Here is a 24,742-nt window from a genome sequence, read left to right as displayed (position 1 = left end):
TGAAAAACTGCAAGGGGAAGATGAAGAGCGGTGGGAGAGAGAGGTTGGAAAAGTAGGTCAGGGCTGGGGCTTAGCTTTGAGCATAGGTGGAAAGCTTTGGATTTTGTTCTGCAGGAAGAGGGGAGCCACTGCAGGTTCAGGTGGGGTGGTGAGAGCCCCAGCTAGGAGACTGGCTCAGTAGTGACTGCAGGAAGCTGGAGAGGAGCAGCCGGGAACCAGAATAAGGGGGCCTGTTGGCCACTAGTGAGCAGCCCCAGGAGCCAGCTTCCAAGGCCAGGAATGCCCCTCTAAGACTCTGGGCAGGGCGGGTATGGTAGTGCCCCCTAAATAGGGACCGCGGCTTCTACGTAAGGGGTGGGATCAGGCAGCGGGCCCAGTGGCAGGAGGAAGGCAGGCAGGCCTGGGTTTTGAATCCCGACTGCCGGCACCTTTGCCAGTGACCCTCGACCACCGCATGGGGCTGTGCTGCAGAGCTCCTCCCAGAGCAGTTTGGAGGAGAAAATGAAACAATGCTCACCGTGCCGAGCATGGTCCTGGGCAAGTCAGGTTCTCAACCAATGTCCCCACAGCCAGCTGGAGGTAGGGACAAGGGCAAAGGAGGGACGCTGGCCTCACCGCTATGCCGCGGTGCCCACGGAAGCAACTCCACAGCCCGCCATGACCTCGCTTCCTTCCCATCTAAAACCCAGAAATGCACAGTCGATCTTTGACCACGGCCGCCCCTCAGCTCAGCTCTACCTCAAGCCTTCGCTCAGCAGTTCTGGGCCTCACGCGGGCCTGGGACTCGCCACCTCAGCAACATTCTGTCAGCAGCCCCTTCCATCATTAGCAAAAAGGAGGAAAAGTCACATGAATCTCCTTGATCAGTACACCAAAACACCAGGGCCCCAGCCAGGACAGAGCAGGACGCTCCTCTGCATTTTGCTTTTAGCCAAATCCTCAGGAGCTCTCGGTACATAGTTTATCAGGCTGTTAAGTCTTATCCCAGTTAGTAAGCCCTTCTTTTAGGCACCGGAGCTCCCAGAGCTGCCACTGGGCATCAGTGGGCCATGAGAATGTCATGTGGCCGTGCTGTGCTTTCTGAAAAGCGGGCGGGCTCTTCATGAAAACTCCGACCCATCAGCCCATCTCGGAGCGGGGAGACGTTCAGGAAGCACTTCTCGCCAGCACGAGTGGAATCCTGCGCGTTTCCGTTTCCGTGCCGGAAGGAAACCCACGAGGAGCCACCCCAGGCAGCTTGTGGCCAGGTTGCCCGTGTAAGGAGACTCGGGGAGAGGCGGCTTGGAGGACTGGGGGACAAACGAGAACCACAGGCATTGAAAAGCTTAACAACGTTATGCGTTTATTATATTTTATAGAGCCATGTTACACATGCGTGGTGCTTCAAACGGAGTTATCGTTAAAGGTTTTTCTGGATGCAAAGCCATCTGATGCTTGATGCGGATGCCTTAAATACTATAATATTTCTGCATCTATGACCTATGAGCTAAGGAAAAACCAAGGACAATTCCAGAAATGGCAGAGAACATTTAAGAAAAGATGTACATGAGACACGACGCTAAGTCCTTGAGTCAGGGCCTACGGAAGTTACCAGAAAGTGAATAAAAACAGAATTGTTCTATGAAAATGGCTTGACCGATCACCGTCCGGAGATACTAGAGCCTGGTTAACAGTTATGGATGTCGTAGAAACAAGGCTACTCTGTTCGGTACTGATGCCCCTTGCCCTCCACTATGTGCGCAGACACCGCGTGGCCCCCAGATAGAGCAGCAGACAGAATACAGCACGGCACCTGCCCCCTCCCCGCGACATCCCGATGCCGTTTCTCACGGCACCTGTCTGGAACGAAAAAGCTGTCAACTGGATCAAACTTGCCGCTTTGTGGAAAATCAATCATCGTGACTCCGATGGAACGTGATCCCGCCGCACCCGCTCACCCTCTGCAGACTCGCACAACGCTGGTCGGTAACACAGGGAGCGGAGCGGGGTGACCGGCTCGCGGGGAGTCCCGTTTGCCTGCTGACCTAAGGCCAACGTTTCGTTCCAACATTCCCTTCCAGCTGTTGTAAGGGGAGCGGAGGAAGCGCCTCAGCAGTACGCCACCCACCCCCTCCCACCGTCTGTCTCCGCACGGTCCCAGCTTAGACATCCTCTCCAGCACCTTCCAGCATCCTCTCCGGCTTGAAGGGACTGCCAGGAGCCTGACGCCGCTGCTCTGAAGGGCCTGCGTTCACACCGTTCGGGCAAGCAGGGAACTTGTGCACAACCTGAGCGGTGACAAAGGAGGCCGAGGCCGGGAAGTCAGGGGGCAGTGGAGGGCGTGACCGGAGCGGCAAGGAAGCAGAGCTCGCAACCCGGGCTTCTTCCCCTGCCTCGGGGGTGAAGTCTGGGTGCTGCCATCACCCGCTGGACTTGACTAATGCCAACAGGAGCCAGGACAAAGGGCTACAAAGTCAGGCGAGTATCCCTGCCCCCTAAGGCTGGGCGTCTGCGGCCATCCAACGACAGGCAGGCTAGGAGGAGGCCTCCCGGCAGGGTCGTGGCGTGAAGGGAACGCCTGTAAACAGCTTCCGCTCTCCCACTATACCAGACCTCTGGGATCCTTGCTCTTGCTGGTGGTCAGATGTCCAGAAAACAGAAGGAACTTAAGAATCAAAAGAGGAATAACGCACGGCTTTCCTAAGCCGTGCTCGTCTCAGGCCACAGAGGAGTCAGGACAAGAAATGATGGGTTCTCGCTGCCTGTGCGGAGTGCGGGCGGGGTCATCGGGTCTCCGGGAGGGCCAGGGGTTCCTGCGCCTCGGACATACATTCGGAGGTGAGTGACAGCGGCTGAGTGCGGCTGGGCAGAGCGGGGCGGCAGTAAAGCCCCCTCACGGCACCGCAACTGCTCAGGCCGACCGCGAATCTCCCTGGGTTCTGGCTGAACGCAAGTGACTCTCCTCTGTGAAGACACCATCTAGAACTCTGCTTGGAAACACTGGCAGGCACTGAGATACTAGGCTGTCAAAGGGCCTTACTTCACTCAGATCCAGCAAAATAAGTGACATTTAAAAGAACTTGCACATGAAAACCGAATGGGGGGTGGGGGGTGGGGGAGATCTTGATTTTCCTCAAATCCTCAGGCCTTGAATCTAGGCACAGCACACAAACACCATGTGAAACCAACAGCGTGAGTTCAATGTCACCTTGGAAAATAAAGGTCACTCTGGGGTGACAGTTCTCTATACAAATATTATGCTTCCCCCTGAGCCCCACTACCAAAAAGGGGGGGAAATAATAAGAAATCCAAAAATAGAAAACAACTTCTTGTAAAGTGTAAACTTATCCTCTGGAGTTTTTATATTACATACGCCAGAAACGTGCATTTGTTTCCGCTGGGATGTAAGAAAATAGGTCTATCACTATTACTTATAAATCAGATTAATCCTCAAGACAAGTGACTCACTGTTAGAACACTACTTCCAATTTTAGCAAATCACATCTTTAGCAAAATTATAAATTCTCACCACAAGCAAAACGGGTTTGGGTTCCAGCCAATGAGAACAAGCTACCCTTAACACCGCCACTCGCTGATTCGTTTCCTACACTATTGGGAACAGAGGTTACCGCCGAGGAACTTGGGACCTTACGTGGTCTTCAAACCCCCAATCAAATTCCCGTCAGCAATGAACTCTGCAGACTGAGAGGTGACACACGGGCAAAGAGTCCCGGGGAGCGACGACGGTTCACTCAGAGACGAAAGGGGCGCAAGAGATGACCGAGGCATCCCCCAAGGATCAAGGCACAGAGGAAGGGGGGACCTCGCTCCACGTGGGAGCCTGGCTTCTCTGTAGGTCACGGCGTGGCTCTTGGGGTTGCTGGCGCGACACAAGTCTGTCTTGCCGTGGGTCCCCGGGCGGAAGTCCTGAGGCCAGCGCGGGCACCAGGCTCCCGTGTGGTGGCGCTGGGCGGGGTGGGGGTGGAGGGAACGAGGCTCCAGACTCCTAACACGGCCACCCCACCAGAGTGGCATTCGGTACGGCCACCCAGAGACTGCTCACCTGAGGGTGGGGAGGGAAGGTATAGGGCGTTTTACGCCACAGGCCTCGGCCCCGGGTCTGGCCAAAGAACCGCGCGCGCGCCGGGGCGCGCGGCTCTGAAGGGGACCTCCACCGCGGGCTTACCTCTCTCCTGACTGCCAGATACAGCAAAGCCTGGCTTATCCAGAGAACAGCTGGGGTCTTCTCATTAACTCACTTCCATCAAACTACCCAATGGATAACAGATTCTGAACGAATAAAACAAAGCGTCTGAAGTTAAAATTTTCATTTTATGATTCAGAAGGCACTTCAAAGTTCCGGAGAGCCACAGGGTCACTGTCATTAGGTCACCAGCCCTCCTGTGCAGGACCGATGGAGAAGGTGGAAGAGACAGGGCTACATCTTGGACCTGATGGTGTCCTGGACATCTTGTAAATAAATCTCAGGTATTAGCTAGTTTGTCAATTACCTCGCAGAGTCAAGCCTACAGCACAGAGACACCCGGTGTGTTTGCATTTTGAATACATGGGATTTTGCTGCATCTTGGCGGTTTATAAAACATTCTCACGAGCCCGATATGGGACTCGAAGTAAAATTCAAAAATTATAATCGTACATTTAGGAGGTCACAACGTGAGAGGTCAAGTACTCACTGAGTACAACTTTCTTAATCATCGCACCACCCTGCCAATCTGCACTCGGTACCCGGCTGGAAGCGTGACGTTAATAAGCCGCTGGGCACTCAACTGCTGCACCTGCCAGCGTGCGAAGACCCCACCGGATGGGGGAGCCAAGGCTCTCAAGCCAACCGCCAAGAACCGGAAGCGCTTCCCGAGCCGCAGAGGCGCCCGCTGCCCCCTCTGCTCGCGCCCCGCCTGGTCGCCAGCTTACCTGGAGCGCGCACACAGGCCGGGGCACAACTGTTTCAGCCACGCTTTTGCTGGGGGAGCTAAAATCAAACTCCTATCTCCCACGGGTCCGGCTGGGGGTCCTCTGAGGTAGTTCCTTAACTCGGGATGCCTGTCACCTACTCGCTCTCAGAGCTCAGCACGCGTAGGAAGGACCAAAACATCTATGTGCTGCTTCAATCACCAGTCACCGTAGCTGAGCGCGAAAGTAAAGGAAACTTCAGTTGCTTTATTTGGCTTCCAATTTCTGGGAGGCTCAAGAATTGGAATTATTCTGGACAACAAAAGGAAATAAGACTGTGCTTACAGAGCTTTTTCTGCCGTATTCTTTCTGTAGGATTGCTGTTTTATTGTTGCCCTTTCCGTTACATGGGCTGTACACATCAGGTGGTAAAAGGTACAATACATTCTACAACTGAGCACCACTTTCTGTAACTGAACAGGCAAAGAGAGTACACTGAACATCAGCATCTGGCAGTATTTTTCGGGAAAAAAAAAGTGACTAAAATGGGTTTAAATTGATTAACACTATTAAATCACATCTAATATTTGGTACTACATGATTCAATACAGCTATACGATACAATTATACAAAATGTGTTAACATCAAAGAATACAACCAAAATTAAGATAGCAAACAAAACCTATAGAACTTTTTTTTTTTTACAGGAAAATACTTTTGAAGTATGCATGTAACTGCCCATTCTTTTAAAGAAAATCTACTGCAAGCAAAGTTATCAACCTCCAGAAAAATCACACGTAGCATTACTAAGCATATCCCCAAAAAGTGTACAATATGCACACTTGGAAAATACAAAATTAAAAAAATTGTAAGCAACAGGTGAGCTTCGTATTTATAAGAATGTGAAAAGAAGTCCCGTTTTCAGCACTGTTGTATAAAGAATCGTCTTTTGATGCGAAGTTCATGAATTGTCCTCCTGTTGGGACCACACTTTACAAAAACACCGTGTTTTTGAAACGAGATTACAGAGCAAGACAGAGCATCGTAGCCATGTCATCTTATTAAAGTTTGTTTTTTTTTTTTTTTTAATTTTTACTACTTTATCAAAACATGTCCCTTAGGTGTGTAGGATTCATTTTTAAAATTCTTTCCTAGAAACAATATACAAAGGAGAGGCGTCTTTATTCCCCATCACACTCCTGGAAGATGCTCCCCGGGGTCGAGAAGGGTCTTCTCCGTTCTTCTTCTCACTGGTTGTTTTTGGCCTTAGCGTGTGTTAAGATGTGAGATTTCAGGTTAGTCGACTGAGCAAACTTCTTATTACAGCCGTCGAAGGGGCACACGTAGGGCCTGTCCCCGGTATGGATGCGCACGTGTGTGCGCAAATTGAAGTCCAGTGAAAAGCGCTTCCCGCAGCCTTCGAACGTGCACTGTCCAGGAGAGATCAGAGAGAACCCGCTCAGACTCTGACCAGGCCCCGAGGGCGCGAGCAGCTGGCTGCTGCGCCACAGAACAGCCCGCTCCCCTCACCAGACACCGTTCCCTCCCTGTTCTGGGGAAGCGTGCCCGTCCCATCCCAGGGCAACTCCCGAACCCACCTCACGACTTATTTCAGTACGAGGGAGGAGAAATTCCAAGAATCTCCCTCGGTATCGTGTTAAGGTGTTCGTATTTCTGTCAATGTTTCAAATAATAAAATACAAATGAGGGGAGCCCGGGTGGCTCAGGTGGCTAAGGGTCTGACTTCGGCTCAGGTCATGATCTCACGGCTCGTGTGAGTTTGAGCCCAGCGTCGGGCTCTGTGATGACCGCTCGGGGCCTGGAGCCTGGAGCCTGCTTCGCATTCTGTCTCCGTCTCTCTCTGCCCCTCCCGCGCTAGCGCACTGTCTCTCTAATCTAAACCAACATTAAATAAATAAACAAACAAATGATTAGGAAGAGTTCTGGTGTCAAGTGTCAAAAAGCACCTTGTTGGGATGCCAGGCTGGCTGTCAGAAAAGCATGTGACTCTTGGTTTTGGGGTCGTGAGTTTGAGCCCCACATGGGGTACAGATATTACTTAAATAAAAGTTAAATAAGGGGCGCCTGGGTGGCCCGGTCGGTTGAGCATCTGACTTTGGCTCAGGTCGTGATCTCATGGTTTGGGAGTTCGAGCCCCGCATCAGGTTCTGTGCTGATAGCTCAGAGCCTGGAGCCTGCTTCAGACTCTGAGTCTCCCTCTCTTTGCCCCCCACCTCACCCCCCGCTTGTGCTCGATAAGCATTAAAAAAAGTTACAAAAAAAAAAAAAAAAAGAACCCCGTTAGAGCTGTATTGCTAGTTCGTTCACTGGTCACGGGTTTCTAAAAGACAAGACAAAACGTTAACTCTCCTTATTCTCGTCCGGTAAGATGCCGTGAGTTCCCGGTCGATTGGGAACTCAACATGCTTAAATCAACCACAGAAAACAAACTGCTTGCACACCACCGTGAGCGCACTAGCAATGCAGTTTTAGGCTTACTTGAGCAATCCTGTTGTTCTCTGCAGGTGAAATAGGCCCCCTCAAACCCCCCCACCCCCACCCTACAGCCCGCCTCCAGGACCTGAGATCCGGCCTGTGGGGAAGTCGAGAGCCGGGCAGCCCTTCTCAGTATTTCCTCGGGACACCAGTTTCGTCTCCCGCAGAAGAGCACTCGGAGCGCTCGGTCTCTGGGCTGCGTCTCCCGAGCACCCACGGCCCTGCCTACACCTGCAGGCGGCGGCGTGGAAGGGGAAGGGACTGGCTCTACCTGAAAGGGCTTCTCTCCAGTATGAACCAGTTGGTGTCGTTTTAGTTTTGAGCTCTCAACAAAAGCTTTGCCACATTCTGCACAGACGTGGACTCTGGGGCCGTGGGTGTGCAGATGTTTTCTCATGGCAGAGTTATCCCTGAACATCTTTGTGCAGCCCTTCGAACAGAGAGAGAAGCTTAGTGGTTCACACTGCAGCTGTTACAAAGGATCCAACCGCTTAATAGCCTTCACTGATACAAGAAACCGCGTAACCCCCCAACGCCCCCCCTTAAATTTTACTTAGTATTACAACAGAAATGTTATATCATTTAAGACAAAAAACCAGATAGCTGGAAAGGGCCTTCTCATTTAATGCAAACCCTTGTTTTACAGAGGAGGAAACTGAGGCTCAGAGATGTCTTCAGGTAAACTCGCCCAAGGTCACACCGCTAGTAGGAGCCGAGCCGGGACTAGAACCCGGCACCCTGGCTTCCGGCCACACCGCAGCCGCCTCACCTGATAGGCCACCCCCACCCCCACCCCGATGAAGTAACACAAGCCCTGATAAACCAAAGGAGGTGAACTGGCGGCTGTCCGCCACGACCTCGGGTGGGCCCCTTATTCTGTGCCGCAAGAATGGGCTGTCCTCCGTCGCCTACTGTTCCCTCTTCTCTCTTTGCCTCTTCCCCTTTCTTGACAGAGAAAGAAGAGCGTCTCCAAGGAATGACAGCTACAGAAGAAACTGACTCGGTGAGACACCAAAAGAGAAGCGGGCGCGCGGGCGCCAGGGCAGGGCGGCGAGGCGGGCGGGCGGGCGGGCACGCGGTGCTCCCGAGAAGCACGGCCTCGCGGCCCTGGCAGTTTCTTCTGCAGCTGCTGTCCAGGGACGGAGGAGTGGGGCGGGCAGGCAGCACAGCGGGGTCCTCCCGGGAGGGGAGAGCCACAGCTTTTCCACTTTGACCCTCCGTCTGGGTTTCCAGTTAGAAGATGGGATTTTCAAAAACGGAATTTGGAAAAGAAGGACACGGAGAAGTTAGAGGGGACGGACAGGCTCGGAAGGCGTAACTGTTTTCAAATGCTTATTTGCTTTTTGGCCCCAAAGGAAACGGTTTCCCATTTCAGGATCTCCACGGTGAGAGCGTTAAAAAAAAAGGGACGCAAAGAAGCCGGGAGGTCAACACAAGGACCAACTGAGACTTCTCCTCCTCCAACTGTTGCTCTTTAAAAAAAATTCTTTATTCCATTAAACATTTCTCTCTTCTTTCTCTTCGCCTAGGTGGTACTTCTTTCTCTGTTAGTTTTCCATCCATCCGATTAGGTGTGAAACACACCCAGCCAACACCTCCAAGGACTTTTTAGACCGGCCTTCTGTTTGGAAGGCTAACCACATTTGAAAACAATTAAGCACCCCTCGAGTAACACACAATTGACAGGGTAAATTAAGAAAATTGTGCAGGATATGAAGTTTATTAGGTTTGCTTTAGTGACATCCAAAATAATTTCCAAATTTCCACAATGAGTTTACAGTCCCATAAAGGTCCGCGGGTGAGACACAATCCAAAGTCTTAAGACTGACTTGTTAATGATCCGGTAAGGAGAAATAAAATCCTAACACTGCATATTCAATATATAATAAGAGTAAAAACATTGGCACCCTACAGTAACCCCATTTAATACCATTTAAATTTAAGTGGCCTTTACTGAACAACAAAACTTACATCACAAATAGAGCCTCCTGAATTTAGAAACCAAAGATTGTAGTTCCTCGCTTAATTATCAGATGGAAATTAAAGTGCAGATTTCTCAGGAGCTCTCTAAATCTTTGCTGGCAGTTTAACGAACACCTTCCCCCTAGCATTACTTACTTTATGAGGGCAAGCTATTGTTCTTGGAGCATCATCTTCTTTAATTTTTCTTGGCTTCATTCTTACCAAAAAAGAAAAAAAAAAGAAAAAAAAAAGAAGAGAGAGAAAGAGATTTGTAGGAGTGGGTAGACTCATCTGGCATAAATCATATAGCCCCTGGAATGTTTTCCTTATAGATACAACCCACTGAGATCACAACACGCGTCCAGGAGGGAAGGGATGCGACCGCCGCAGCGAGCCCCCGTGACCGGGAAGCACCTTCCCATTCCACAGATGCGGAAGCTGGCGCTCACGGAGGTGGGGCCGCTGCCGGGGTCTCCCAGCGAGGGAGCGGGGGCGGCTCGGAACGGACCGGCCCTGAGGTCAGGGCGCTTCCGGCACCTGCTCTTTCCTTCAAGCTCTGTAAGTAACACAAGAGACCACCGGCCCAGACCACAGAGGGATCTCCTGGCGGGAGCAAAGCATGGTGTCCAGGGGCAGCAGCTGTGGTGGTAAAGCTGCCTGTGAAAAGGAAGCGGCAGGTATGGGAGGGTCTTGGGACGTACATCCCTCCCGGACTGCTACAAAAAAAGGGAGGGAGGGTTCATTTCACACTGACGGGCCTTATCTTTAAAATACTTTTTTAAAAGGTACAGAATAGTTCTCGTAAACAGAATTACTTACGTTATCTCTGGAAAGAGACACAGTAACAAACTGTTGGTCCCGAGGCTTGACGGAGGAGCCCCTGGTGGCCAGGCGGGAACACCCCATACCCTTTCCCTTTCCCACTGTTTAATTTTTATCATACTACTTTTGGTGGCGGTGGGGGGGAGATGACCATTTTTCAAAAAATAAGTGCGTTTTTTTTTTTTTTTAAGTGACAGCGATTTCTGGCCCTGCTCCGGGACCGGGTAAAACAAGAGGCCTGATCACGTACGTGGGCAGCGGGGAGAGCCCCGTGCGGAGTCACTACCCAGAGAGCTCGCTGATTTGATAGCTTACCTACCTGCCATTTCCACTGAACCAACCTCTGGTCTTTTGTCAAAACTCTCTCTCCAAATACTCCCTACAGATCTGTGTGTGGTAGAGGGGTGAGAGATTAAGAATTCCTAGAAAAACTAGAAAAACAGATTTACATGTCTGAAACAGACGTTCTCTCCTGTCCCTACGTCTGTCACCTCACGCTCCTAGGTGAGGACACACAGTTAACAAGTAAGCAACAAAGTCAGTGAGGCCTTCCCAAGAAGAGCTAACTTACCAGCGCTCTCTCGGTACAAAAGATCTCTGTGGTCTTCTTTAAGTTAGCCAAGGCCCTAACAATACCCTTCTTCACCCTTGGTCTGGGAAAAGGGCGACCCGAAGCTTCCACTTGATAAAACCTGAACTCACGTAGTCACCTAGTTAAAACTCTCCATCCCTGGGCGAGCATCATTGAAACAATTTACCTGGTGGCTGTGACTTATTTCTACACTTCACTTGATCTCAGCCAAAAGGCCCGAGAAGTGATGTGTAATTTACTTCTAAGGAGTTTGTTCAAAGCCGCATACCCTTCCCACTTTAAATTCTAGCAGAGCATTTTCATCTTGGTACCCGCCCCCATTCCAACCCTGTAGAAAACACGTTCTTTCTTGGACTTGGAAGATCACCCCATCAGTTAGCAGATACTTTCTAAGTGCCTGTTTGTATACAGGGCTCGGAACTATCCGGTTATCTTAAACACCACTAAATCCTGGAGCTCAAGAACGAGCTCGCAGAACTAAGGAGAACAGAAATTTGGTGCCACTGCGCCATCTGGAGGTAACAGCAGAGTTCGGAAGACAACAGTGATTCACATAAAAGGGTTCTCTACTCCAGTCAGTAGTATTTTATTAAAAATAAAAAAGGGTCTATTAAGAACCAAGCTTCAGTCTTTATAATGTTCATCCTTTGACGACTGCACTGAAATGCTCTTTGTCTCGACTGCGGAAGTGGCTACCTGACTGCGCCTGTCCAAATTCTCTCAGGTGGCACTCACCTAAGAGAGGGTGGATTTCACTCTATGCAAATTACGTTAATAAACTGACTCTGACAGATTAAGTCGCAGACAACCACTTCCTGTCCCACCCATCTGGAGTCAATGTCAGTGAGGTGCCTGCATCAGTAGGACAGGTGTGCCCACGCTACCTTCCATGCAGTTTCTTAAATTTATTCCTAGGAACTTGATTTTCAAAAAATGTTGATCATGGAAATTTTCAAATATACACTAAATTAAAGAACATAGTACCCTGTACCATTTACCAAACTCTCGATTTCTTAAATGTCATTATTACCATTATCAAAATGGTATTCTTCTTAAAATGTCATTTGCAAAATGTGTGCCAGCATTTAGCAGTATCACTGATTTTAGAATGAAAGTTTAAAATGTACTTGGACAAACACCCTCGGACTCAAGAAGGAAGTGGAAGGCTTAACTGCGGCCACTCTTAAGTTCCTTGGCAAATCCTCCTTCTTCACTACAGAGTGGCAAATGAGGCAGTAATGTTGGTACCTTTTATATTTTCCTTGAAGGCAAACACTGAAAAGGTCATTTTCCAAAACCTAGATTGAAAAGTATTTGTGTGTGTGTGTGTGTGTGTGTGTGTGTGTGTGTGTGTGTGTGTGAATAAAGACTAAAATTAAAATCTTCGTGGCACCAACTGATATATAAACCTACAAAATAAAGTGGCTGAAATCCTTAAAAAGAACAAAGTTTAAAAAGACTAAAATCCTATGCTGCTACTCAGAGCATCCTCAGCCCGTCCCAACTGCTCAGAATAACCAGGACTGGAGTTTCTCCTTGACTGGGATCCTTTGCAAAGGACACCAGGGACGGTGGCTAGGCGCTGTGGCGGAGCCAGAACGGGGGCAGACCTGGCGGGGACTCCTATGGCCGCGTGACCTTGAGCAAATCACTGAACTTCTCAGCCTCAGTTTCTTACTCTGTAAAAAGGCAGAATGCTACCTGCTTTAGAGCCGCCAAGACTGAAAGGGATGATGTACACGAAGCTCTTGGGGGAATGGCAGCTATTATTATCCCCAGCTGTGTGCTAAGCGGGCCTAGCTAAAAAATGAGTTCGTTCCTTTAAAAAAAAAAAAAAAAAAAAAAAGCCAGTCAGACTCAACAACCCAGAAGGTTCTGGTGCTCTAAGCCCCCGTTTTCAACTGAAGGGCTGAGAGACTGGAGAAAAATGGCACAAACAGAAAGGCGCCTTCAATGTATTGCGAATTACAAGCAGGAGCCAGGCAGCCCACAAGAGAAGCTTCTTGCTCTGTTATAAAAACGGGGCCCGGGCTCCCGGTGGCCTCGCCGCCGGCTTCCCACCAGCTCACTCCGCACACGTGGAGGGAACAACACGGTAAAGCCTGGACTCCGGGGCCAAAACCGGCAGGAGTTTCCTGGCACAATTTTCAGCAGGGGGAAACCGCCAAAGTTCTAAGTTGCCCCAGAAGCCAAGATGAAGCGTTTTTGAAGGAGCCGATTCTTGAATGAAAATCAGCCCTTTGCTGCCAAACAAGTTTCGTCTCCTCCAGACCAGAACCCCCACCGTGACCATGAGTGACCGTGACCGTGACCATGGCTGTGCTGGTGGGGCTGGGGCGGAAGGCCCCCCGGGCACGGCTCTACCCACAGCCACAGCTCCCCTCCCTTCCCGGTGCAGAGAATACCGCTGCCCCAGACAGATGAGCGAAGCAGACGGTACATATTCCCACGATGGTCCTCTCGGCCCCACTAGCACATCTCCTCTCTACGCTGACCCCATGAAGGAGTCTCGGGGTGGGAGTGGACAACGACAAAAATGACCAACCTGGGACTGACCTAACCGCTCTTAATTCTGCTCTTTCTAGTCTACGGGTTTCCCAAGGGTTAACTTTAGTTGATGAAAAGGGCACACAGCTTGTCTGATTTCACCAGGAAGTGGAACTCGCCTGGTGCCACCCACCGACCACTTTTTCAAGTATCAAAAAGAACGAAGGCACCGCCCCAATACCAGGACTTTCAAATTAAGGCCCTGATTTCTTATACTTGCTCCCACGCGTGTAACCGATTTACCACTGACCGGTTTTCTAGGCTCGGTGTGGCAGGGCACCCGAACCATTCCTCGCTCAGTTTTCAGGTCCGGGGCGCACGCGGGAGAGGGAAAAGCAGCGAACACGCCGCCTCAGGCCAACAGCTGAGTCACAGAGTGGAGGTGGATAGAGACGGGAGGCCAGCAGAGCAAGTTCTGTGGGTCTTTACAAATGAAGACGACGGGGTCTGGCCACCGACAGTTGGAAACTTGGTGCCTTTCTGTCTTTGGCTTTCAGAGCCCCCGTCCCCAGTGCCAGGGCCCCTGAAGAACCCTATTCAGCAGCTGGTCACACCCAATCTCAAAATGCAAAGACCTAACAAAATAGGGCATTCCAGGCTCCAGCATCTCTCACCACCGCCACCGTCCAATTAGAGACTGGGTAGGCTTGACACGACCTGTTCCACGACACTATGGACAACAGGGATGAGCGTGCGCCCAACCGTATACCCCCACTTTGTATACACCGTCAGGAAGAGCAAGATCTCATTCTATTCCGCACACAGAATGAAATCTTTAACAGGCTCATTAGCAAAGAAACACGCACTATATTCAGAGTACGTACACACACTGCCTACTGCAGAACGTACCTGTGCACTAGGACCGCATTTCCTGCTCGAGGGGCCCAACGCGGGGGCTTTAGGACGCGGAGAGACTTGCAGAGTCGGGGCAAACACGTTCTCTGCACTTTATCAAATGTATGCCCATTTTTAGGCCATGGCTTTCTTAGCACTGCCTCTCTCTTCAGGGGGTTTCTGATTATCTTCCTTTTTTAGAAAACTCTTTCCCGTACCACTGACACCTCCTGGCTTCCCCTCCTACCCATTCTCCATTCCCACTGCGGAGTGAACTCAACTTTTCCTGAAGAAACTCTTACAACTCACCCAACTTTCTATTCTGAGTTGAACGTGTTTCCAGCCTGCCTCACAGCTGCCTTCCTGACTGTCTGTTCACCAGATTCTTTAGGAAGGCTTCTTTGGATGTGCTGGAGTAGATCTGCAGGTGACCCCCTCAGAAAGGGTGCGTGCGACATCAAACAAATCCTTCCGTGTCTAAAATCGCCACTATTTTGCCTGGTATTTGACGGGCAGCTCGGCTGGATCAAGGATTCCAGGTTTGTAGTAACTTCCTCACAAATCGCAAAACGTGCCTCCATTGTCTTCTAATTATTGCTGGTGAAGAACAGTCTCATTCGGATTTCGTGGGGTTGAAGACAGCCCTGATGCCCGGGCAAGGCCACATGCGTCTACTCCACAACAGTGACACGGGCCTCCTGAGTACAGGGCCGAGCTTTCAGATCAGCTACCCCAATTCGTCAGCGAGAGGGAACAAGGCCGAGGGTCACTGTTCTGCTCACCAGCCCCAGGTTCCTTCTCTCCGTAAAACCCTGCCCCTACCCTCTGCTCCTCCACTGAAATACTTCGTGATGTCGAACTTAGAGAAATGTTATTTGTCCCCCTCTCGGACCTTCTGACCAGCCCAGAGGCTTCTGTGATGCTGTCCTTACTCTCCCAATCCACCCCCTATCTGCATGAACGGGCCCTCTCTGCTGTCACTGGTTCCCTTACCCTCCGGGCACAGGGTTTTCCCAAGCCTTTGTGCTGCGGTCTTTCCTCCCAGCAACCACCCTCTCACGGCACATCCGTCCGAGGCACCTTCCGGCTTCACCCCCCCACCCCGCATCAGAGCGGTCTAGCCCTAACTTACTTCCTGAAACCACCTCGAGTCCAACAGGGATGATTCATTAGCATCTAAAACCAAACACTGCCGACCCTGAACCCCAGACCGGCACCCCCTCCCAATCTCCTGTCACCTAAGGTGCGAAGCTTTGAACATCCATTTTGATTCCTTTCTCGCGGAGACACACAGCCGGACTGGCTCTCAATTTTTTCCACCATCCCCTGCCACGTTGATCACATCGATTCTTTCATAGTCTGGCCGCCACAGTCCTGGCTTGGGCCTCCGTGACCTCTCCCTCTTGCTGACTGCACCTGCACCAAGCCAGCCTGGAGACGGCTGAAATGGAATCCTCTCCAAGTCCACCTCTGATCACAGAGCCCCTTCTCTACTGTTCACACACCTTTGGCCCCCGCCCGCTTCACGCTGAAAATGTCCACATACGTTGGCCCAGTACTCACAGAGCTCAACGATCTCTTAAACTCCAACTGTCTCCCTGTGAGCATCTGAATTCCCAGCCAAACCTATTTTTCTGGACACATAGTGGATGAGGGCTGACTACGCACCTTCCACTGTGCACATGCCCCACTAGCCATCAGTCCCGAGGAAATCCCGTCTGCCCACCAAATCTGAGCGTCTACAAGGCTCAGATCACATGCCACTCCTTCTACAAGCTTTCCGTGATTCCTATGCCCCGTGTCTCTACCCCTGAGAGAGCAGCCCCTATCCTCACTGAAGTCCAAGTGCAGTAACAAGACGTGACTGACTTTAAAAATACGTTGACAATACTAAACACTGGCAAGAAATCTGACTCAAATCTGTCCAAATACTCTAATCTCATTGCTGACTATGTATCTACAGACTCCATTTTTATTTGCGTTTTGGGGGGAAAGTATGGAGTTAATTATTTGAGTAACATACCAGTATTTAAAATATGAAGGCAACAAAAGCCGGGACAAAGTGTCCTCAACAAGAGGACAGAAGCCTGAACTTTTTTGGGTAAGCCGTGATCAGTCAGAAATAAGCTAATGTGTGTCATTCTCCACGACTGCAGTTTCACAGGATGGGACAAAAGGGCACAAACCCCTTTTTGACAACACATCTGACACGTGGTGAAACTGAGGCCCCAAATGGCAGGAGGTTACCCACCTTGTTTTCGGCAGGGCTGGGAGAAACGAGGACATTCCAGGGCCTCCAGCTCTTATCTACTCCCCTCTGCTCTCAGGAGAAAGAAAAGAGAGGGCCCCGTTCTGTTCCTAGATGGTGTGGGATCACAAAGATTTCTCTCTTCCTGTTCCTGCCCCTGCCTAACTAAATTTCCTGGCTATTCCAGGCTTCATTCACCCTCAGGTTGGGAAAAGAAGCAGTCCTTCTGCTCCAGAGTTTATGAGTTCTTTTCACTTGATTTACAAGTTTGTCTTTGAGTGTGTTCTCACATCCTCATAACGACTGCCAAACGGCACTGGAAAATAAACAACATGAAAAGCGGCAGAGGCTTCTGTGGGAACCCAGCCCGTCGTAGACAAGACAGACCTGCAGTGGGTTCAGATCGTCCTGACTGCTCACCTCGGACGGTCACGGGGGGTCCTGGCCCTGAAAATGCTTGATCTCATCCTGTCATGCCAGCTTTAATTAACAAAACACTGGGAGCTTAACTGATCGTGTGCTGCAGTACGAACGGACGTGCCTTCCCAGTGGCCAGCTGCGCAGGTCTAGAAGCAGCCCAGGGCCCCTGCAGCTGGGTCCGGCACGATACCCTCAAATTTACAATGTATGCCGGGCGGGGGGGGGGGGGGGGGGTAGGGGGAGGGAGTTGTGTTAAGACAGCGGCTTCCAAACAAATTATGTGCAGTTTTTTCACAGGCAGTATCAATTATGAAATTAAGAAGTATTTGCTGCATCTCACTGCCTGCAAGGATCTAAAATGGTGCCACTCACCCTAATAGCATAGTTCCTACTCAAAATAAAACTAACTGCTTTTGTTTTCAGACGTTTCCCTAGAGCAAGAATACAAACCGCCCTTGTAACTTAGGCACCAAAACCACAGCGGCCGACACTCAAGCACTTTGTACCATTAAAAAGCAAGGCAAGTTCTTCCGTCTTACCTAGCAAATTCCGCCAGTTGTTTGGGGTCTGAGAGGTCAATGCCGGGTATCCCTCCAGGAGGAAGCTTCTTTCCTGTCATATACTCTGAGTAATCAGGAGGGGAGTTCTCTCCAATGATCTGCTCTTCAACCACTGTCTCATGGTCAATATCTTTTTTTTCATCTGAAACACGCCAGAAGATTATTTTTAGTGGAGCAAAAACGTATGCGTGGGCAAATACGTTAAAGAACTACAAAAAGGGCTTTCGCGAGCAGCTTCTGACGCGGCTGATTTACAGCCGCTAAGCCTCGTGTCTTAGCCACCCAGGCTTCCTCCTCCATCTCTTGAAATCCCGTTTCTGCTTGAAGGTCACCAAAATCTGCGATGCCAAACCTCTGTGCTAGTGTGGCCGTCTTAGCTGGTCTGGGATAGTCTCCATTCCTGACTTCGCCTCCACTTGCCTGGGGCTGCTCCCACTTCTGGAACTGGCTTCTCCTCCCTCCACCTCTCAGACTTCTGCTCTCTGTCTACCCTACACGCACCCCTGAAGCGGCCCCGCGGACTGGAAGCTCCTGCCCCAGCCTTCGCCCCAAAGCTGGCCTCCCGCCTCCCACTCCAGCCCCACCAGTTCTCGCTGCTATCCCCGTACTCTTTGCTCCGGCTTTGATGGCCTTTCAGCTCCTCTAAGGACTCCCAGCCCTTCACCCCAACCCTGTGGCCTGTGCTCGTGCAAGTTCAGAATGACAGCACTATGCTTTTTGTAGGCTTCTCCCGCTAGACCACGAGGACGGGGATGCTTGTCAGTTCTGATCCCAGGGCCTTGTTCAGTCTGCGCATAATTGGCTCCTGATAAATACACGTTCCAAGAATGCACATCTCTACTCATAGGGCTTATCGTCACAAGTCCAACAGGTTAAAAAAATAAGGAATACTGCCCCCCGTCGTTAATATCCTACATCCCAGATAGCAAATCCTACTGATTTTTTGAAAGGTCTTCTCCCCTTGCCCCATGGCCATCAAGGTAGCTCCTACCCTCATCTCAAACCTCAACGACCATCAATTTCTTAATTCATCCTTCCAATTCTGTTCTCTGCTGTAACGATGCCCTGTATGCCATAAAGATCAACTGATGCACAAAATACAGTTGATGTATTTCCACCTGTGGTGTGAACCCTTGAGGTATAACTTAACATTTTTTGTAATGTTTACTTAGTTTTGAGAGAGACATGCTGAGCGTGAGCGGGGGAGGGACAGAGAGAGAGGGAGACACAGAATCCAAAGCAGGTTCCAGGCTCTGAGCTGTCAGCGCAGAGCTCCATGCGGGGCTCAAACTCACGAACCACGAGATCGTGACCTGAGCCGAAGTCAGACGCTTAAGCGACTGAGCCACCCAGGCACCCCCAGATGCCTGCTAACTGAAAATTTCTGCTTCTTCATCAAAATGCTTCACAAACAGCTGTAACCAAAGGACTCTCCAAAGTGAAAACAGGCTTATTCAATTCTTACCTTTCCACCAGCTAAAAAACAAGACCAAACACCAAATCAAACCAAACCCCACAGCTGCTGTTACTGCTGAACAACTATGTTCAGCTGCTTAAACACACGGCTGACGTCAGGGTATGCGGGCAAGATGCAGACAGAGGGTAGCTTTACTCGATTCCTTTGGTCATTATCATGTTCAGTCACTCCTGGCGATGAAAAGCACAGAACAGGACACTTTTAAACTTTAAGTGTCTCTCTTCTCCCACCACGCTTCATCTCAGAAAACGTTATTCATCACCGCAAGGAATCAGAAAATAGTAATAGCAGCCAACATGTCACTGAATGTTGACGTGGAGCCACTGTTTTAATTACAGCACGTATCGCCCCGGAAGTGGACAAATGAGCTCGTTCACGTTCCAGGAGAAAAGGCTGAGGCACCGAGACGCTAAGCAGCCGGCTCAGGGATAACTAAGTCCGGTAAGGGGCAGGTGTGAACCCAGGAAGCCTAACTCTCAGATGTGTGTACTTCACTGTTAGGCCCAGCCGCCTGTTGTTCGGACCGAGAATGATCTCGACAACATATCCCAGGTCACCTCTTTACAGACAAAGCAGCCTAGGGCAAAAATAGCTGCATGCCTTCAGGAAGGCCAGGCGACATGGTTAATGACCCTAAGCTCGAAAGCTAGGTAGGACGACTCTGCACTGCAACCGGATTCTTTAACTTCTTCCCAGCACTGTCCTCGCTCCTTCACCTTCCAATCTTCCAATGGAGGCACAACTTCTCCATCAACTTTCGGGTGCTACAGAAATGCTCTGAAGGGCAGGGGAGCTATGTTTCTTACGGATGTTCTGTGCTCCTGTTACAAGGATGCTAGCAAGGCTGACGGTCACCGCTGCTCTGAGGAAGCTACTGATCGGGAGAGGCTAGGGCAGAAGGTGGCCGGCCAGCTCGGCTCCTGGATTAAAGGGTCACAGGCTGAATTATTCCTTGCACAGTTCAACACACATCAACTGAGGCCTCCCTATGCCCCTGGCACCGTTCTAAGGCCCCGGAAACCAAAGCCTCTGCCCTCACGGAACTTCTATTCTAGTGAGAGAGCCGTCCTGGTTGCGGCCGCTACAGCACAACTACCACAGACTGCGAGGCTTAAACAGGTGTTTATTGCTCACAGTTCTGCAGATCGAGGCGACAGCCAATTCAGTTCCTGGTGAGGGCGCTCTTGCCGGCTGGCAAACAGCCTTCTTGCTGTCACGTGGCAGAGATGGCCATCATCTCTTTCGTGGCCCTTCTTTCAAGGGCACCAATCCCATCGTGAGGCCTCCACCTCATAACCTAATTACCTCCCAAAGGCCTCACCTCCAAATAAGATCACACTGGGGGACTTGAACGTCTGAATTGTGGGGGGACGCAAACAAGTCAAATGAGGAAATGCTTCCTCAGGCTCCAGACTTGGTTCTCAGCTCGAACGCTGGAGAACATCAAAGGGCCCAGAAAACAGTCACTGACATCACTAAGAACTACAGTCAAAACATGCGTGAAATGAGTGTAAGTAGAGACTGACAAGTTTTACAATCCCCAAGTACAGCCAGTGAGCCAAACCCAGCCTGCCAGCCTCCCCCACTCCCATTTTCATGGTTTCCTTTTTATTTTTTTAAAAGACTTTTTCATTAAATAGACACTAATATAATGTTGATCATTTTAGTCATTTGTAAATGTAACCATTTTAACCACTGTAACCAATTTATCCACCATAAATGTGCAATCAATGGCAGTAGGTACATTCACACTCAATATACATGCATATATTTACATTATAGATCGCTACTATGTATACCTGAAATTTCATCATCCCCGACAGAAACTTGGTGCCCATTAACAGTAACTGCCCCCTTCCCCTGGTAACCTCTATTCTACTTCCTGTTTCTACAAATTTGCCTATCCCAGGTCCCTTTTTTTGAAGTTTTTATTTTTATTTTATTTTAGAGAGCACGAGAGAGAGCAAGAGTGAGCGGGGAGGGGAGGAAGAAGAGGGGGAGAGGGAAGGAGTCGGGGGGAGAGAATGAGAATCTTCAGCAGGCTCCACACTCAGCGCAGAGCGGGATGCAGGGCTTGATCCCACAACCCTGGGATCGTGAACCTGAGCCGGAATCGAGAGTTGGACACTCAGCTGACTGAGGCACCCAGGCGCCCCTCCAGATATCTTCTATAAATGGAATCGAACAGTATTTGTCCTTCCACATCTGGGGTTTTCACTAAGCACAATGTTTTCGAAGTCCATCCGTATTACAGCATATACAAAAAATCCCATTCTTTTTCATGGCCGAATAATATTCCCGTGCGTACACACATTTTGTTTATCCATCCATCTACTGATGGACACATGAGTCGGTTCCACCTTTTGGCTGCTGTGAATAATGCTACGAACGGTGTGCACATATGCCACCTATGTGGGGCTCGAACCCATGAAGGTGAGATCATGACCTAAGCTGAAGTCTGATGCTTAACTGCATGAGCCACCCATTCAAGTTTTATTTTGGAGAAGGACTACACGTGCCTGGGTTATGAATCAGATGGGTGGGTGGGGGTCGTTAAGGATGTTAAGCAGGCCTTCTAAGTCTCTTGCTAGCATTTCTGGGAGGATGCCATCAGCCAAGTTAGAGAACGATGGGGGAAAGACGTGTACAGAGGACCTGGAATTCTGCTTTAATCTGAGGTATCTGTGAGACACCTAGTGGACAGACTTCAAGGAGATACTAGGATATGCAGATGTGAGGATAAAAGAAATCAAAGCTAAGAGAACTACATGGACAGTATTGGCATGTGGACGGAGTTTAAAGCCAGAGAAATCTATTATAATATTATCTACTGGAGAAAACAGAGAGAGGAGATGGCTCAGAATGAACATCTGAGTGATTTCAACGTTCAGTGAATGAGGAAGACGTTTTTGCAAAGGAGACCTAAGGAATTCTGCCCAGATGCAGGAAGAAAACTAGCTTTGTCTCGCAAGAATTGTACTCAGTCACTTACCAAGTGAAAGTGACAGTCAAGGCAGTCTGTCCCGAATATAGACAATAACCACGTGGTCTGCACGTGTTGCAGACCACAATCACACGGATTAAAGACAATCTGCTTTTGATGACCACTCTACACCTGCAGTTCTCAACAGTGTCAGTGACAATATTCTTGCCTCGTAAGATCTTTTGTTGGGTCTTTCTAAATAATTGCTGTATGCTTTCATAATATGTATTTAAACTTCATGTTATTACGTTTGTTACTTATTCCTTAATAAAGAGCATTACACGAAAGTTAACTTGCTGAACTCCTTGAAGACCACCAGCACACAGAAATCATCAAAAGGGCCATTAAGGATTAAACAACAAAATGTCAGGAAATAAACTATTTATATAGAAAAAAAATCACACTAAAAAAAAAAGCTGCTACAGAAATGACAAAAGACGCTAGGTTTTATGGTCAGAGAAATCAAAGACAATGTTTGCCTCATTTTCTCCAAGAACTGGACACACACTAATGCAACAGATCAAAGAATGTCAATGTCTGCTATTTCCTGGTCATTTAATCTCATTTTTGCAAAAGAAAGCTTTGGGGAGTTTTTGCCAAATATAAATTTATGATAATACATTTACAGACAATATGTACATATGTGTTTGCCCCTTAGTTCAAAAAATACATTAGTGAAATGTATTATTTCTTTTTGTACAGTTTTATTAAAAAATGTTTTGCTGTTATGTATTCAAATAAAGAAAAAATTCACTCTCTGCACTGGCCATTATTTTAATGTTTCATTTCATAATTACTACTGAAACAGGTTTGCCCTGTGGAGGGGGAAAGTATTAACTGATCTGCTCTGAATGTCAAGTATGTTACGGACGCCTACTGGCTGGTGTGTAATATCAAATACACACCTGGGCCAAGCAGACTCATGAAGCAAAAATATCTAAATCTCCTCTACAAATTGCTGCACATATAGATGCCCCTCTGGAGTGTTCCCTGAAGGCGGGACTTAGCTAATTCTCTCTGCACGGTTTCAGGGAGGCAAGCGAAGTCTCACCGCAGTGAGTCTCTATAACGGGTTTGACTTAAATTTAGGATCCTGAGAACCAGAACACAACTGGACAAAAAAAGCAAATTAAAGCCAAATTTCACAGTTCCTATTTGGAAAAAGCGGAGAACACAGGTCACTGCTTCAAAGGGGGGTAGTGTGGTAGGAAAAGGCGTAATGAGAACTTCCAGTCGAAACTGGGATCAGGTTACTCCAGCACCCATGAACGGTCGCCACCCACATATGACCTACAACCGACAGAATGAGGTAAACTGACCTAAGATGGAAGGGAAGAAAAAACAAAATCTAGCCAATTCCACCCGTAAATGGGGCACACACTTTGTATTCAAATGGTTTGGAAGCAGATGATCTTCCCGAGGTTTGGTCAAAGGGCCAACGGTAGCCTCACACTGTGGCTCATGCCCCGGGTCCCTCTCCTCATCTGCTCCTCAGACACGCCTTTCATCATCTCACACCATTGTAAGAAGGGCGAGGGGTGCCTGGGTGGCTCAGTCAGTTAAGCATCTGACTTCGGCTCAGGTCATGATCTCGCAGTTTGTGAGTTTGAGTCCTGCATCGGGCTCTGTGCTGACGGCTCAGAGACTGCAGCCTGCATCGGATTCTCTGTTTCCCTCTCTCTCTGCCCCTCAAAAATAAACAAACAGTTAAAAAAAAAAAAAAAAAAAAAAAAGGACGAGTACAGTACCACCACAGACAATTACAGACTTTTTTTTTTTTTTTAAATTTTAGAGGGGGTGGAGGGGCAGAGGGAGAGGGAGAGAATCTCAAGCAAGATTCACACCGTCAGCACAGAGCGCTACGTGGGGCTCAATCCCGACAATCCTGGGATCATGACCTGAGCCCAAATCAAGAGTCCGACGCTCAACTCACTGAGCCACCCAGGCGCCCCCTGTGAGACATTTTAAGACAGAAACCACATCCACATAACTTTTATTACAGCCAAAGGTTGTAACTGTTCTATCATTACTCTTCATCAGTAGTTTCAGGCATGCGTGGTTTCAGGCCTCCGCTGGGGGTCTTGGAATGCACCCCCACAGGTAAGAGGGAACTTATATAAATATGTATAAATACGCCTCTGTCCTAACCCTACCTCCCAACTGCTCAGTCTTCTTCTACATCACCAAAGCACTCATCACTCCCATCCTAGTTTGAGAGGCAAAGCAAAGAGACTCAAAATAATTTACAAAGTAGTAGGACTGGGGCCCTGGCTAGCAGCTCAGTCAGTGGAGCACGTGACTTGATCTTGGGGCAGTGAGTTCGAGTCCCACGGTGGGGGAGTAGATAGTACTTAAAAAAAAAAAAAAAAAAAAAACTTTGAATAAAGACTCAAATATATTTAAAAAAAAAGAAAAAGGACAGGATTAAGTAACTAAATATTTGGAAAGGCTGGAAGCACTCTACAGGTCCTAGGTCCGGGTAAGAGGTGTAAAAAGTGGAGCTTGGGCACTTGGGTGGGTGGCTTGGTCGGTTGAGTGTCTGACTCTTGATTTCCGCTCATATCATGATCCCAGGATCATGGGCTCAAGCCCTGAGTCAGGCTCTGGGCTGAGCGTGAAGTCTTTGTAAGTGTCTGTCTCTGTCTGTCTGTCTGTCTGTCTGTCTGTCTGTGTCTCTCTCTCTGCCCCCCTCCCTCCCCCCTCCTGGGGTGCCTAGGTAGCTCAGTCTGTTAAGCGGCCAACTTCCGCCCAAGTCATGATCTCATGGTTCATCGGTTTGAGCCCCACATGGAGCTCTGCACTGACAACTCAGAGCCTGGAGCCCACTTTGGATTCTGCGTCTCCCCTCTCTCTCTGTCCCTCCCCCACTCATGCTGTCTCTCAAAACTGAATAAACGTTAACAAATTTTTT

The 24,742-nt window shown here is 49.3% G+C and overlaps 1 protein-coding gene across 4 annotated transcripts in view; it reads right to left on the bottom strand.

The window, feature by feature from the left end:
• Positions 1-1,320: 1,320 nt before the first annotated feature.
• YY1 (YY1 transcription factor) overlaps positions 1,321-24,742 on the bottom strand; it is a 32,732-nt gene continuing 9,310 nt past the window's right edge. Inside the window, exons 2-7 of one of the 4 annotated variants that reach the window (XR_006599983.1) lie at positions 17,351-17,513; positions 9,505-9,565; positions 7,658-7,816; positions 4,912-6,320; positions 4,166-4,269; positions 1,321-4,042 (exon numbers count right to left, since the gene is read on the bottom strand). Coding sequence is in view for 1 of the 4 variants with exons in the window: in XM_023256223.2 (XP_023111991.1) it covers positions 6,138-6,320; positions 7,658-7,816; positions 9,505-9,565; positions 17,351-17,513 (566 nt within the window). In the remaining 3 variants the exon portion in view is untranslated. Of the gene's footprint in view, positions 6,321-7,657; positions 7,817-9,504; positions 9,566-17,350; positions 17,514-24,742 lie in introns of all 4 variants that reach the window. The other 3 variants (XR_006599982.1, XR_002743323.2, XM_023256223.2) reach the window with 3 other exon arrangements.

This window comes from Felis catus, chromosome B3, assembly GCF_018350175.1.
Source record: "Felis catus isolate Fca126 chromosome B3, F.catus_Fca126_mat1.0, whole genome shotgun sequence".
Taxonomy (NCBI): domain Eukaryota; kingdom Metazoa; phylum Chordata; class Mammalia; order Carnivora; family Felidae; genus Felis; species Felis catus.
Note: the sequence above shows the minus strand (reverse complement) of the source record. Positions and strands in the feature narration are given on the sequence as shown.